This window comes from Eptatretus burgeri, chromosome 13 (assembly GCF_056783735.1).
Source record: "Eptatretus burgeri isolate ZD-2024b chromosome 13, Ebu_testis_v1, whole genome shotgun sequence".
Classification (NCBI taxonomy): domain Eukaryota; kingdom Metazoa; phylum Chordata; class Myxini; order Myxiniformes; family Myxinidae; genus Eptatretus; species Eptatretus burgeri.
Window position 1 is genome coordinate 28069706 of NC_140973.1, and position 16976 is coordinate 28086681.

Consider the following 16976-nt stretch of genomic DNA (forward strand, 5'->3'; position numbering starts at 1 on the left):
TGTTAATATCTGCCCTTGTTTCATTCGAACATCTTTACGTGTGTGTGTGTGTGTGTGTATGTGTGCGTGTGTGTGTGTGTGTGTGTGTGTGTGTGTGTGTGTGTGTGTGTGTGTGTGTGTGTGTGTGTGTGTGTGTGTGTGTGTGTGTGTGTGTGTGTGTGTGTGTGTGTGTGAAAAAGAGTAGGAGGCATTACTTTTCAACACACTCTCATAATACAGTACAATAAATGGATTACCAGTCAGCCTAAAAACAAATGTGACCATCTTCTCAATACCAGAATCAATATACAGTTAAAACATTAGCATTATGAAAAAAAAATCATTTGGGGGTTAAATATTACAAATAAAGCTGTAATATTTTTGTATTGTAATTTTTTTTGTAAACCAATGCTCTGTCAAGAGTATTGTACATCAAAACAAAAATATTTACCCCTGGCATCTAACCTCAAACATTATAAAATGCGAAATAACGGGAGATAATTCCATATTGTGTAGGTTCACGATAAATTTCCCTAGTATCACCATTGCTTTTATTGTGATTTAAAAGAGCGAAACATGGTGAAATATGTGGTATATATATATATATATATATATATATATATATATATATATATATATATATATATATATATATATATATATATATATATATATATATATATATATATATATATATATATATATATATATATATAGACTGTTAAGTAGATTTCAATATGGTGGTAAGGAAGAAGTATCCTTTTTCATTTGATTTTTTGATCCAACATGTCTTTCTAAAATAATGAATAATTATCTCCGAATGTTTGAAATAAATGTCCTTCGAGTTACATCTCTTGAGTTTGATTTTGATGCATTGTATCGGGACACAAGTTGATGGTGTTGCTTTGCAGAGAGGATATTACATGGTAGAGTTAACACCTGCATCCTTTGAAGGAAGTGTTCCTTATTGCTTGTACCTTTACAGGAATAATAAATGACAAAAAAAGAGAAAATAAGGGTCACCCCAAAAGTTCAATCACCATACTTGTAAGTTTTTAAGTTAAAAGTCCAGATCGGCGATTTTTCATCGTGTATGTGTGTGTGTGTGTGTGTGTGTGTGTGTGTGTGTGTGTGTGTGTGTGTGTGTGTGTGTGTGTGTGTGTGTGTGTCTCGACCTCCTCACATAGACATCACAAAAAACCCCTCTCAAGGACTGCTCCCTCCAAAAAAATGAATATTTATTAAATGGATTTTCATAGTATTAAATGCAGGAAAAAAAAAATCAAGAAATGTTTATCATTTTAAAATGGACAATAAGCTATTCTAAACGATACATCATTGAGGCAGTTGTACATGTTGCCACAACATCCAGACTGTTTCAGTTATGTCCTTCAATCTGACGTTTGCGTCAAATTATTTTGTAATGACTCTTTGTGGCAAAAAAAAACTTCCACAATGCGTTTTGACTTGAATTACAGTATGCGTGATTGAAAAAAATAATAAACTCGAGGAAAGAGAAAGAAGAAACGACGGCGAAAGAGAGAGGGAGTGAATGAGGCAGTTCCAGCCAAGTAATCTACAAACTGTGTGTGGAAGAGCCCAAAGACTTCATTATCTACATGCTGATGTCTCTCACAATATGTTTGATTGCGTTTTATAAAGTGAAAGCCTATATATGAAGAAGTGCGATACTCATCTGAGATGCTTTGCTCCGCTTCCATTGGCCCTCAACACAAAACTCTTGGACATGACTGATGAAAAATTTAATCAAATCATCTCAATTACAAGTGTATTTAAAAAATGAAAGTTATCCTTCATTTAGAACGAAGTTATCAATAATTGTCTGGAGAGGCTTAACAGCTAGTGCAAGTACTCATCCAACCACATCGGCCTTTTAAAAAAAAATCTATTTTATGGTAAATCAGATAAATAGTTTGAAATTAGGGTTTATATGTTTTCCTTCACTAAGAGTGGAATTTATTTAATATGAAGGTCATCAATACATCATGTAGTTCATCCCCAGGAACAAGGTCCTCACCTCTCCCTGCTCTCCTTTATCTGCTTATTAACGAAGTCGTGTGTATTACTCCAGCATTGCATTGACTTTTTGCTCTTTACGACAATCGCAAATGTAAACTAGAAGGGCACTCAGTAGAGCGCATAACTCCGCCCTGTAACGCCTGATCCACGAGAACATATCGGGCCCAATACATTTCTTAAATATCATGCTATCTCGTTTTTAAGCCCGATCTCTCAATGGTGAAGAATCACTTAAAAAATTTCAGCAGTTGGATCCAAAACCGGATCTTCACGGAAATTGAATAAATTCGTCGTGGTCACACACCGAACCAGTCCACCAAGTTTCATCTGAATCCGTCCACAACTTAACGAGATATCATGCTATATATTAGTTTAGCCCTATCTCTCAATAGTGAGAAATCACTGAAAAAATTGTAAGATCCAGATCCTGATTTTCTTCAAAATTGGATCATTTCTTCCTTGTCACACACCTAACATGTCCACCAAGTTTCATCCAAATACGTCCACAACTTTTTGAGATATCATGCTATCTATCATTTTTGGCCGTTTCTCTCAATGGTGAAGAATCACTTAAAAAATTTCTAGTAGTCAGATTTGGATCCGGATCTTCACCAAAATCTAAGCATTTCGTCCTTGTCACATGCCGAACCTGTCCACAAAATTTCATCCGGATCCGTCCACAACTTTTTGAGATATCCTGTACACAAACAAACAGACAGAGGGGGGTGAAAACATAACCTCCTTCACCTTCGGTGGTGGCGGTAATAAAATGTATCAATTAACATAGTTAAGAATAATGCAGGTATGGTCTAACATCAATGCGAAATATAAATGTATGATTTTGTTTCTTTAAAATAAAATAAAAAATCCTGTGTGGACACCTTATAATGTGCTAGAGGACCCCGACAAGCCATTGCTCTAGGTCTAGGGGATCACAAAACTAGTTGTACATTGTTCCATTATTTACTGATCTGTCTGGTAAATATAAGGTTTATCACACAATTGTCTCATGAATATTAAAATAAGGTATCTGGCACCAAGGACATGACCTGAGGAGTCGAGGAAACTTCAGAAAAGAAGACGTCCAAACTCTCGTTAAGTTTATGGGGATGCAAAAAAAAAATGAAAAATAAATCCACCAATATATTTTTGAAAGAAAAAGAAGAGAATCCACTAAATTTACATGATGATGTTTTGCATCCACTGAAGAGGTTAACAAAGCCACATCCACTGCGTTAAGAACACTTCAGACAAAAGGCTTCTGTGCTGGGATCAAAAGGTTGCTTGACCACAGGACGAAGTGCATTTTAGGAGGATGGAGATGATGTCGAATTAGGTGGCATGAAGAAAGTTCAACAACTGTAATAACTCGATCGTGTAGGTGGCTGAACACAACTTTTGGGATGACTTTTGTAGTTGATGGTAGTGATTTGTGCTTATTGCATCCATGCAACACCATCCCACCACCTCCGCTACCACTACCACCACCACCACCACCCTTTGCCCTTTAGGCACAGAATATGCAACACCCTGAATCTCTCAATTGCCCCCTTCCTGGTACTGTATACACCCGAGTACGTATTTCATATCTGGTTCCAAAAGAAAAACAAGGCCAAAACCTGAAAACAGGAATGGAGAAATTTCAATTTCATGTTTTGATATTGAAATATGAGTTTAGTCCACAGAATTGATAACATAGAACATGATAGCAAGACTACGGTTCTTCTAAGTCATACTGGGTTGGCCTTGGCTTCTTATCTATAGATAATGCAAGGCTGCAGGCAGGTTATAATGCAATGCATAAAACACTTAAACTTGTAAGAAGTGAAGCAAAGAGGAGTGGCAGAGCTCAATAATCAGTCATTAATGGCTTGCTTCTTGCGCGATGACCTAAAAAATGACATTATTTATTTACAGCTTCCGCACAGCACTTTCTAGCTGGGATAAGTGGTTGTTGTTGATGGAAATTTACTGATAACAAAGTAAGCAAAACAACACTAAATCATAAATCCTAAAAACATCATGCCAACAGGTAGTCTGTATTTCCATCTTCGACAGCCTTTGCTCAATCTATCCCAGACATGCTATACGCCAGTAGGAATGGATATAATTATAAACTCCAAGTTAAATACTATTTTGAACAGTCTTGACTCTGACGTCATGGTCTTTGCGGGTATCACGGGCAAATTGGAAGTTTTATATTTACCGCACACGATCCATGTCATACAAGTCTGCTAATTACAATGCAAGGTAGAATTACAAGGAAATCTGAGATTTAAAATAAGTATCATTTCGCTGATGACCACGTTCACAAGGGTAGTAATTAGATCATGGGAAAAACAAGGGTGTTTAGTGGTTTTGATTCTATTTCAGATTTTGTAAGTTCATTGGACAACAATAGTGGGTTAAAGTTCAGGATTTTCTGAACCCAAAATGAAATAATGTTTACCTCCCAACAAACACGTTGGTAGCCATAACAAAACAATGTATTACATTCAGAAGCAACATTTCAGATTGAACAAATTATAGAAGCAAATTAGCAAGTTAACGAAACTATTATAGCAAGAGTTTCAAACAGTATTGAAAGCACCTGTTCAGCAAACCCCACATGCCTTCCTCATGAACAACTTCTGTTAGGTGAGCTATTTTGACTGAAATCGCAGAAATAAATCATAACTGGTGAAGAGTCTACCATGTAGACAAAATGGGGTAGCTGAAGAAGCACTGATGCTCATCTCAAAGTGGAGTCTTTCAAAGTGAGATGGTTGGTATTCTGGTCATGAAAACCAGTAAAAATGGCTCATTTTTGTACACAATTCGGATCGGGAAACCCTTCAGCCTCCATTCATTACCACTCACCCACTTCATGACCCAATGCATGATGCCCTGAGGACAAAAACTTGGTGATGGTCGGGTCATTTATGCACAACGCCGTTCATTTTGGGCTCACGGTTGAGATAAGTAGCCCAGTAGACGAGGTTGAATATGGCAAAGAGAATAGGGAAGAGTATGCGAGACAGCTTGTCCACCTTGCTTACGCTGTTATAAGTCTTCTTCGATTCATTTCCGCCTTCACCCTTCTTGCCTTCAGCTGACTTGGTCACTCGGCCAGGTGTGGCCACAGTCACGCTCTTGGACACAGTCTGCACGCCGGCATCTCGAGCCCCGAATGCAGACGCCTTAGCAGCTGATACTGCCGTGGCAGCACACATGTAGGTGTTGTTTGACCTTGCGGTGACTGCACGCCGCTCTTTCTTCTGCAAAATATGTATGTGGTTAGGAATAAGTGTACTATGTTAATGAAAACATCGCTACTCTCGCCTGCCTCACAGTGGTATGCCTGGTTGTATGAATGTGACAGAAACATTATTCACAGGAAAGATGACTCAACAGGTTTGTTTGTTTTTAAACCTCGTAATTGCTTTACTTTACTCATGGATATCTAAAAATTGCATAGGCAAGGAGGCGATGGGGAGAGGAGGTGATGAGTTTAGGAAAAATGTTTTTTTGAGGGAAGGGAAGGGGTAATATATATGAGAGGAAGTGAAGTCGGGGAGTTGGAGTAGAAGGAGGAAAAAAAGCAAAGGAGATTGGGAAGAGAGAGAGAGAGTGAGGGCCATCTATGGTACATGTACACATAATGTGATGGGGTAAAGGGGAAGGGTCATATTTGTGTCCATGGTGCATATAAGAGGGGGTGAGTGTAGGTCATGGGGGGTAGTGTATGCACTCATCCAAATCATAATACTGGATTAACACTTTATATGTTAATTTTTCCCAAATTCCTTTCCTTTTTTTTCAACTGCTACAGGAAAAGCCCGTCAAAATGACGGGTGCACAAAACTCAACACAACACAGAGGATTACATTACACACAAAATTATGGACTACATCCAACCAATTATTTGCAGTACGGGAACGGGAAACAGGAACCGGTCGAAATTGGATACTAACTAAACATGGACAGGTCCAAATGTTAGGCAGAACACCTCTGATGCCGATGAGCTGCAACCTTTCGATATTTACCCTCACCGAAGGAGAGGTTATTGCGTTTGGATCCGTTTTGTTTGTCTGTTTGTCCGTCCGCACAGAACTTCCGTGTTTTTCTCTGCAACTGCTTGTCGGGTTGAGATAAATTTTTCAACATTGGTGCGACTGCTCGTGTAGAATGTTTTAATGATAATTATGACATCGTAGGTCACGTGGTGTGGTAGCCATATTGGAAAAAAAACGGGAAAACTTTGGACTTCTGTATCTCTGAAACCTCACCAAGGAAAAAAATTGAAACTTGGCACATGGCAAGTACTCCTCATGGGGAATGAGTGCGATTTTAAAAATGATGTCATAGGTACCTTCGTTATGTCATAATTGCATTTGTAGAACGCTACATACGATCAGTATGAAATTTTTTGAGGGTCATCTAGGGATAAAATTGTCCACAAAAAAAGGATGATGTCATCGGTCACGTGATTCGGCAGCCATATTGTTGTTTTTTTTTAAACCTTCAAAAATCTTCTTCTCTGAAATGGCTGAACCAGTCATCACTGCCAGCATTTATAAAGTGGCAGTTCTAATCATGTTTCTTATTAATTGCATAACACCAGCACACAAACACCACACAACACAACACACAAAACAAGTCCTCGTGAGGGTCTGCAATCTCTGATTGCTTTTAATAGTCACTTTTAGTCTTTTTCACACTGAAGAGAACATTTATCAGGAAGTCATGGTGATTGTGAATATAACACTTCTGTTTGGAGTCATTTCACCTTATATCTGGTGGAGTCTATTATTTAATTACATTGGGTTTGAAAAAAAAAAAAAATCTCTTTTTCAAAAAAAATAATTCCGACTTCACTCTCAAGTTTGACATAATTATTTGAGCCCTGAGTTTTAATCGTCAAATATGAAATCAGATTTCGAATATTATTTTTTAAAGCCGTGGAAAAACGCCACGATTAGATATGTTAACACAGATATACGCCTTAACACGGATTTCACCGAAGGCAGAAACCCCCTTTGGGGAGGGGGGGGGTAGGGATGAAGTCACTACAACCTCCATCATGTGACCTCTAGTCCTATCAAGTTTGGTTGAGAATGGATAAGTAACGACCAAATGTATTGCGGTCAGACAAACAGACAGACACCAAATTGTGTATTTTAGTATGATTCATTAATGATCGATATTTGTAGTTTGGAAGAATGGTTTGGGGAGATGGAGGTTAAAAAAGTAAAGGCACTTGGGTTCATGTGACTCCTATATAACAAAATGTAAATATGATGTGCATGTGTTGAACAGGTAAGAAAAGTGGATGGAATCAACAGGATGTTGACTGATTGAAGTATGGCAACTGCCATGGGGAGCAAGGAGAAGCTGGAATTTCAAGTGTTAACCCTTCGTCAGAGCAAAAGAGGGAGATGGAATAGGGGTGAGGGTTGATTTTTGAGTGGTGAGAGAGAGTCAGTGATGCATGTGTCAGGGCTGGTGTCAAGTTCAAGTCCTCATGTGAAGGAGGGTTATGGTTCAGGGGTTAAAGTTAAGAGAAGTGGGACTGGGAGAGAAGGGAAATGATAGGAAAACAAATAAGAAGCGAAAGAATGACATTAGATAAGTAAACCAAAACAACTTTTAAATGGAATAAAAATAAATGTAAAAATAATACATCAATGAAAATAATGGAATTTTTAAAAGGAGAGAAAAAAAGAGAAGTTAAGACAGGTAAAATGACACAAATAAAAATAAAAATAAGAAAAAACACAGAGAGGGAAATGATTGAAAAGTTGTAAGAGATGGTGAGGCTTAAATTAATGAAAAGCACTCGTTGATCCCATGGGGAGCCGAGGTGCCGATCCTGTAGTTAAGGATTTGCTCTCTGCGTTTAAGGCTGTTCATGATGCTGGAATGGAGAGAAATACCAGAGACAGTCAGACAGTCATGTGACTGAACTAATGTCTGGGAAGGTTGAAGCAATTGGCTAGAAGAGGTCTATGCTATTGGTTCACACATCAAACAAGCATTCATGGAAACAATTGCCCAGTGTTTGCCCAATTTCACCAATGTAGAACTTCATGCAGGGAGTGTATGTGAACTTCATGCAGGGAGTGTATGTGATTCTGTCAGTCATATTCGTCGGGTGCAGTCGAAGTGATTTGTGACTTTAGGCCAAGGTCACATTTACCACGGCGGCTGTGGGGTCTCCAAAATCTGCGGCCACTAGCAATTATAGGGCGGCCGCAGTATTTCCACGGTCACACAATGTAGCAGTCACACATGTTTTTATTTTTCGGGGAGCCACACGGCGTATTTATAAATTGTGGAGACCGAAAACGTGGGGGTGCTGTACGGTCTTTGATTTGATGTCACACGGTGATCTTAAGGCGTCGCTGCGGCGGCCATAGAATTTTCAAGGCAGACGCAAGGGAGCCTCAAGGTGCCCGCAAGGCGACCGCAGGGGGGCCCTAAGGCGACCATGCGGCCAGACGGACGGTAACGAGTGGGTATATATACCAGTTCTTTTTTTTACTAAAACAAAAATATACCAGTATATATATAACTGAATATACTATAACTATAATATACCTTGGTGCCCCCAGAATCCGAACGCCCCATTGTTTGAACAAATTGGAATACGAACAATTTTTTCGAGAAAATTTTGCCCTAAAAACCTAATACATTTTAAAAAACCGAACACAACGTAGCGTTCATGTTTGTTCACGTGTCTCCCCCACCTGTTCGAGCCGCATCTTCGCGCTTTGTTCATTCAGTTAGGCGGTGGAAGTCCTCGTGAAAGCATCTCTCGTGTGTCGATCGATACTTTAGACCTCAGTCACATTTGCTCTACGGCGAGGATACGGCGGCCTTACGCCCTCTGAATTGACAGAAACGTGCGGCGGCCGCAGAGAAACTGAGATGGCCTCAGGGTGGCCCTACGCCGTATGGCTATATTTTACACTCCATGGAATTATAACGCGGAGTTATAACTTTTTTCATTTCTACTCGCTGTAGAAATTCGACAAGCCGAAAAAAAAGAACTGGTAAAAAAAGAATAATAATAAAAAAAATTAACCCATTCGTTACCGTCCGTCTGGCCGCACGTTCGGCTTAGGGTCCCCCTGCGGTTGCCTTGCGGGCACCTTACGTCTGCCTTCAAAATTCTATGGCCGCCGCAGGAACGCCTTTAGGTCACCGTGCGACATCAAATAAAAGACCGTACGGCACACCCACGTTTTCGGTCTCCACAATTTATAAATATGCCGTGCGGCTACCCGAAAAATAACAAGGACAAATGTGTCCAAGAGCAGCGTCCAAAACCTAAAGGTTTTGTCGGTTAAAAAAAAAAACAACAACAACAACAACTTCCGATATTTCGTCACGTGCCTTCATTAAGCCAATAGCAAAACCCGTCATAATGTATTTACGTATTTACGATATATCGTGTATTTACGAAATATATAATGTATTTATGAAATTACAATACGATAAATGCAATAATCTTTAAATAGGAACGTCAACTTTTCGAAACTTTAAAGCAAAAGTCCGAATGTATTTAAAAGTTCATGATAGACGCTCTCAAAAGGCACTGTCTATATGAGGATGTGTACATGTGCTCAGTATTTAAGGCGATCCGGATCTTGTATATACTAGAACGGGCACTCATAGAGCGCATACCTTCGCTGCCACTACTTTTTTTGTTCTTGGTATGAGTGTGGGGAACTGGTTTCATATGAATGGTCTTATGACACAAACCACATATCTATTATGTCATGACCCCCCCCCCCGCCTTTCGGGGGCTACGGACTAAACAACAATCAACTCATGTCGTTTTGGCGAGTCTTCACTCGCAAGCTCGGTGAATACAATGTTTCAACAAGAGAAGGTAATCTCGTTTTCAAGGTCGTGACCCCCCTGACCTTTGACCCCTAACCGGTAACAAGAGTATGGGCGTCATTGTGTCATATTGCATATCACAAGATGAGGCGTTGAATTCTGAACATTTTGGAGCTGGGTTCATGTAAAGCAGACAAGAATTGACCGCGTTATGACAAAAACCACATATTTTTCAAGGTCGTGACCCCCCTGACCTTTGACCCCTAACCGGTAACAAGAGTATGGGTGTCATTGTGTCATATTGCATATCACAAGATGAGACGTTGAATTCTGAACATTTTGGCGTTAGTTGCATGCAAATTGAATAAAAATTGACCGTGTTATCGTAAAAAGACGATTTTGACCTTTTCGTGACCTTGACCTTGACCTTTGACCCGAACGATCCCAAAATCTAATCGAATGCTTCCTGGCTAATAACCAATCATCCCACCAAATTTCATGCAATTCGGTTTAATACTTTTTGAGTTATACGAATCACAAGATTACAAATAAATAAATAAATACATGCCGAGCAAAACGTAATCTTTCGCAGAATGCGAAGGTAACAAGAGCCGAGTTCGAGAGGTTAAGGTTTTGGCTTCAGAAGAAGAAGAAGAAGAAGAAGAAGAAGAAGAAGAAGAAGAAGAAGAAGAAGAAAAAGAAAAAGAAAAAGAAAAAGAAGAAGAAGAAGAAAAAGAAAAAGAAAAAGAAGAAGAAGAAGTAGAAGAAGAAGAAGAAGAAGAAGAAGAAGAAAAAGAAAAAGAAGAAGAAGAAGAAGAAGAAAAAGAAAAAGAAAAAGAAAAAGAAGAAGAAGAAGTAGAAGAAGAAGAAGAAGAAGAAGAAGAAGAAGAAGAAGAAGAAGAAGAAGAAGAAGAAGAAGAAGAAGAAGAAGAACGCCGAGCTCTCTATGAGCAGCGTTCGCTACGCGAGACGCTGCTAAAAACATATGTGACCGTGGAATTACTGCAGCCACTTTATAATTGCTAGTGCCCGTACATTTTGTCGACCCTCCGGCCGCCGAGACAAATGTGACTTAGGCCTTACCTCGTGTTTTCACCTTCATTTGTGATGTTTGTTTTTTTAATCATCTTGTGTTTTAATTAATAACAAAAAAAGCAATCCCATCGCGTGGTGTGACGGACTGTTCGGGCAAGGATTGAATTTCACAGCAAAACCAGTTGTAATTTGGAATATCCATGATTACGTCAGCCCGATGCGTTTGATGAAAGTGATTGTGGTTCTGCGGGCATCATGATTGATGAGCTGCCCTGGGGGCAGCGCTCTCGCAGAGTGCGCGAGCGATCGGAACCCAGGCCGGAGCACGAGCCTGTGTGGACCTTTGGATGTGGTGATTGTACCAGTTTACATACAATACACCACCACCGAAGGTCATTTACTCATCTTATTTTACCTTACACATGGGGAATTTCAGTTTAAAGTGTCTTGAAAGTGGATTTTCTTTGGGTCCACAAACGGATTAATTCACTCCATTATTTCTTATTGGGAAAATATTTTTGGAATCTGAACTTTTTACAATCCGAACAGCCTCCTGGAACGAATTAAATTGGGATTCTGCGGGCACCACGGTTTCGGCAAACACCTATACTCCGATCTCTAGCGGTAGCGCACGGTGGACGCACGGTCGACGCAGACTGCCACGGAGGCCGTACGTAGGTTCACGGCGGGCGTAGGGGAACCGTGCGTCGACCCTGCGTTGCCCGCAGGTAGTCACACAGACCACATGGCCACCGTACGGCGACCGTGGAAATAGTACGGCCGCCGTAATTTTTTGGGGGTTGGGAAAATTCATTTTTCATTGAGAAGAGCTTACGGCAGCCGCACGAATAACGCAAGCCCACCGTACGCTTTAGGTACGGTCGACGTGGAACACATCTACGTCATAGCTTGGCTTGTCGAATTGCTACAGCGAACGTAGAAATGAAAAAAGTTATAACTCCGCGCTGTAATTCCACGGCGACCCTACGGCCTGTAAAATATAGCCAAACGGCGTAGGGCCTCCCTGAGGCCACCTCAGTTTCTCTGCGGCCGCCGCACGTTTCTGTCAATTCAGAGGGCGTACGGCCGCCGGAGAGCAAATGTGACCAAGGCCTTAATGTTGCTTTTGGGTCTTGAGAGGAAAGTGGTTGTCAGGAGGAAAAGGCAGATGTTATAGTGAATCAGTGAACACTTGAATATTTCTGGTGGAATATCAGAAGGTAATAATAGTCTTTTGAACAGAGAATTTCTCAGATTTCCAGTCCACTTGAAGGAGATGAGATGAGGCAGTTGTTGGAAAATTGATGCAGTTTCAGGACAATTGTGTCAATGCTTGAAGGTTCTCTGGATGATGTTTTCGACCAGAAGGTTGATGGGATGGTAGATCAATGTAACGATGTTCATTTGTCTTGGTATACAGAATCAAGGCTCAAGGTAGAGCTTGAACACTGAATGGATCAGGACACAACAGAACAAAAGAAACAGTAGGGGGGATATACCAACAGCAGAGTGGAAGGATAAAATAGAGGGAGAATTGGACAAATAAGGAATGTGGGGAGTAATGAGGAGTAGGGGAAGACACATGGGGTGGACAAGATGGAAACACAAGCAAACTCTCAGAAAGGAAAAACTGGAAATTTGGAAGGAGGTGCGTTTTAGGTGTGGGGTTAACTGGGGTGGAGATTATAATGGTTTTTGATGGGGGATGATCTGAGATGGTGATGGACAGCTGTCTTGTAAACAAGGAGGGAAGAATGATATTGAAGAAAATGTGGAATTGGTGGGGGGAAAAAAAGAGGAACAAGTGAGTAGAGGTGAGCAGTGATCCTGGATTTTAGGAATTCAAGCAGAAAGAGATTGATGGTGGGCTGCGTGCGCCCTGTAGAAACCCGGTTGGGGGGTGGGGGGGCACAAAGCAGAGAGAAAAAAAGCAGTGGGTGTAAGACCAGAAAGAAATCAGTGGAAAACAGAGAGACCACCGACCTATCTTCAACGGGAATGGGAAAGTGAAGCCCCATACACTCGGCTTCATCGCAGGACATTCCAATACTCTTGAAGATCTTGGTTTCCACGGCGTGAAGCTGAGCAAGGTGGCTGCCCAGAGGACAGAGAGAGAGAGAGAGAGAGAGAGAGAGAGAGAGAGAGAGAGAGAGAGAGAGAGAGAGAGAGAGAGAGAGAGAGAGAGAGAGAGAGAGAGAGAGCATGCGTACTCTATCAAGCTGCAGATGAAGGCCTTCAAGGTGGTTAGGAGGTCAGGCATGCCAAGGAAGGACTTTGTACGATGCAAGATGCCCAGTCGGTGAATGGCTTTGGAGGCCAAATTTGAAATGTGGTTTGCTAAAGACAGATCATGGCTGATTGTGAGAAAAGGTTTGAATGACAGAACTTCCTCAAGAGGATTGTTAAGAAAGTAGATGGAGATAAAAAGGATTTCCCCTAAAGTGTGAGAGGTCATTGATGAAAATTAGGAATAGGACTGGGCCCAGAACACTGCCTTGTGGCACTCCAGCCTTGACAGGGAGAGGGGATGAAAGGATTCTGTTGAGAGCCATACCTTGGTTACGAGAGTAGAGGAAATCAGCAACCCAAGAGTGGAGTTGTCGTTGGATGCCATAGGCAGAGAGTTTGGAGAGCAAGGTAGGATGCCAGACTGTATCAAAAACTCAAGATATGTCGAGAGCCCTGATGCTTTCTTTTTTTTTCTCAAAAGGTTGTAAAGCCATCTGTCTGTCAGTGTTGCAGGCCTGCTCCAGTGCAATGGCCACGATGGAGGTAGGAAAGGCACGCTCAGTGAATAACTTACATATGCCATTTGAATTTGATTTGAATTTGGAATATTTGCAGCACAGATGGTGGAGCTTGAAGAATTTGGAATATTGAATTGAACTTTTAACATGGGAAGGGTGGGATGCCTTTCACGCCTCCATTCTGGCTGGTGCACTGGAGTGCAATATCAATTTGACTTTCTAAAGGCAATGGTTCATGAGATATGGAATTTCACTAATGGAAAATGTGACATTTGACAAATGATGGCGACAGAAATCAAATCACATTACTGATGTCTACCCATTTTCTTGATGTAATACATGCCTTCTACCTCACGAGGAGAGATACAGAACTATTAGCTCTTAAAACTGCTTTTGGTGGCACAGCTGTGAGTCTACTCAACAGCTCGTTGTTGTGAAGCTTTGCTTCAAACTGGGAAGGATGTAAAGAAGAAATCTTTATATTCTGCCACTTTGCATATGGAATCATTAAATTATTCAAAACTGAGTATGTCAAGTATTTTAGTGTTCTGCCTTGACTTGATATTGTATTTGTGAGTTAAGAGCTGAGAATAATATAAAGAAGGCCACAATTCTGTTACTTCAGTTGCCTGAGCACACTGACACATCTTTTGAGTAACTAACAAGTGCATGGGCCCCAGGCACACTTTATGTTGCGTTGTTTGTAGCTCTAATTTTTTATTATTTAAAAATTCCCAGAAAAGGTAACGTGTACAGTTAGGGTGTAATGACGTCCCTTGCCAGTAGCCGATCGCAGTGAACCTGGGCCTCACACAGCCAATCAGCAGCATCTTAAGACTTGTCATCAAGTTCGGCGAAGCACAACAAGGGACAACACGGAACTTTGGCACAGAAGGAGGTCATTCGGCCGATCATTCCTGCACTACCAGATACTATCTATCTATCTAGATACTATCTATCTACCAGATACTATCACCCATCCACACGCAAACTACCAGGACATACAAGTCCTGCCAATATCCCTGTACCCCTCCAATTTCAATGCTTCTAGCTTCCTATCTAATTCCAATCTAACCCTTGTACTCTTTCTGCTGCAAGTACCTTTCTAGGGATACTGCATTCCAGGGATATTCTCATTCCATGCATTAACTACTCTTGAAGTGAAAGACCCTCACATTATCACTGTCCTAACTCTCTTCTTCTTTACTCTCAGGCTCTGGCCCCTGGTTCTATCACTGTCTATTCTGCTGAAAAACTTCTACATTTATTTTGTCTATACCCTTCATTTTCTTACACATCTCAATCAAATCTCCTCATAATCTCCTCCTTTCTAATATATAGTTCATACTTGTTAGCATTTACCAATGTGAATAATGAATATTTTTTTTAATCCAAATTGTTTTTTTTTTTTTACTCTGCACTGCCTGGAGTATTGGCGATCAATGTGGTACAACTTTAAATTGTGTGATGAGTGGTTTGGGAGGAGATACAAAAATGGTGCACAGACATTGGATCTTATTACACAGATAAACACCCTGATGATGTCTGTGCTTGCCCCATTGTTCCCATCCCCACTTCTCCACCCCACACACTCCCACCCCCAGTGAATTTAAGTTGATAAACTCGAAGCTTGAATTAATGTTGTGACAATGTAGCACAGGTGTGATGGGCCAAATGGCCACTCCTGCATCCAGGTTCCTTGGGAATCCATTTAATACAATACAAATGACTCTGCATAAACCCTGGAGAGCAAACACTTCCAGACATCCCAGATGCCTTACATGTGGACGTGCACATATAACATAATCAGCATAGGCATGCTTTGTCTGAGCATTGATCGATATCGATGTGAAATGAAAATGTTTTTTCATCCAAATCAGATTGATTTTGGCAATGCACTGCCTCGGTCCTTGGCAATTAATATGATACCATTTTCAGCTATGTGCAACCAGAGGTTTGGGTCTACATACAAAATTGGCACAGACCTCGGTGTTCTGCAGTTAGAGTGGAGGGTGGAGGGCTCTTGACAGAGGAGTTCCAAGTGAAGGTCCATTGGGCCGGTTAGTTTGAGTGGCTGTACCAGGCTGACCCACCAGCTTTTGAGTTAGAAGTCAAGAGTTGCAACTATCCCGATTGCTGACCCTCCAATCAACTGTGAACCACCTTAGTTTGTGAAAACACAGGCTGTGGTGAACCAGTTGAAAAGGGGTAAAGCTCCTGTGGCATCCATTCTGAACTTCTCAAGGTTGGTGGAAACGCTGTACTCATGTCGTTGCAAGCAGTTCTGTGCTCTGCCTGGAACCCAGGTGTCATCCCAACTGGCTGGAAGTGGGGCCTTGTTGTCCCTCTCTGGAAAGGGAAGAGTGATCGCCAGGCAAAGCTCCAGGGATCTGTGGCATCCATGCCGAACTTCTCAAGGCTGGTGGAAATGCTGCACTCGCGTCGTTGCATGCAGTTTTGTGCTCTGCCTGGAACACAGGCATCATCCCAACTGACTGGAAGAGGGGCCTTGTTGTCCCTCTCTGGAAAGGGAAGGGTGATCGCCAAGACTGCAACAACTACCGAGGGGTGACGCTGCTCTCAGTGCCGGGCAAGGTCTTTGCTCGGATAATTCTTGATAGGGTTCGCCACCATCTGCTTGAGCACCAGCGTCCAGAGCAGTCAGGCTTTACACCAAAGAGGTCAACGATTGACCGTATCCTTGCACTTCGTGTCCTCACCGAACGCAGACGAGAGTTTCGGCAGGGGCTGCTTGCAGCCTATGTTGATCTCTGTAAAGCGTTCGATTCAGTGAATCGGGATGTCCTCTGGAGGATTCTTGGTCTTCGTGGGGTGCCACCAAAACTGATCGATCTGATGTCTGAACTCTACTCTGGTACTGAGAGTGCTGTGAAGTGTGGTGGTACCATCTCTGACTTATTTCCAGTTGTTACTGGAGTTCGTCAGGGGTGTGTACTTGCCCCCACACTTTTCAGCACTTGTATGGACTGGATTTTTGGGAGGATGTCGGAGAGATCAAGTTGCGGTGCATCGTTTGGCAATGTCAAGATCTCGGACCTTGATTTTGCAGATGATGCAGTCATCTTTGCGGAGACTTTAGACATCCTCTTGGGGGCCCTCGAGGTGCTGAATGAGGAGTCGGAGCCGTTGGGATTACGGATTTCTTGGGTCAAAACAAAGATCCAGGCTTTCGGTGACATCTTGGATGCTGCTGTCCTGTCTGTGTCTGTTTGTGGTGAGGATGTTGAGGTCGTGGATAGATTCACTTACCTTGGCAGTGATATTCATGTCTCCGCAGGTTGTGAGCCGGAGGTCAATAGACGTCTGGGTCGGGCCTGGGGAGTCATG

At 41.6% G+C, this 16976-nt stretch overlaps 1 protein-coding gene across 1 annotated transcript in view; it reads right to left on the reverse strand.

The window, feature by feature from the left end:
- Positions 1-1185: 1185 nt before the first annotated feature.
- LOC147014135 (gamma-aminobutyric acid receptor subunit alpha-2-like) overlaps positions 1186-16976 on the reverse strand; it is a 287780-nt gene continuing 271989 nt past the window's right edge. Inside the window, exon 11 of the mRNA XM_085851834.1 lies at positions 1186-5276. Within this exon, the coding sequence (XP_085707960.1) occupies positions 4935-5276 (342 nt within the window). The 3' untranslated portion in view covers positions 1186-4934. The remainder of the gene's footprint in view (positions 5277-16976) is intronic.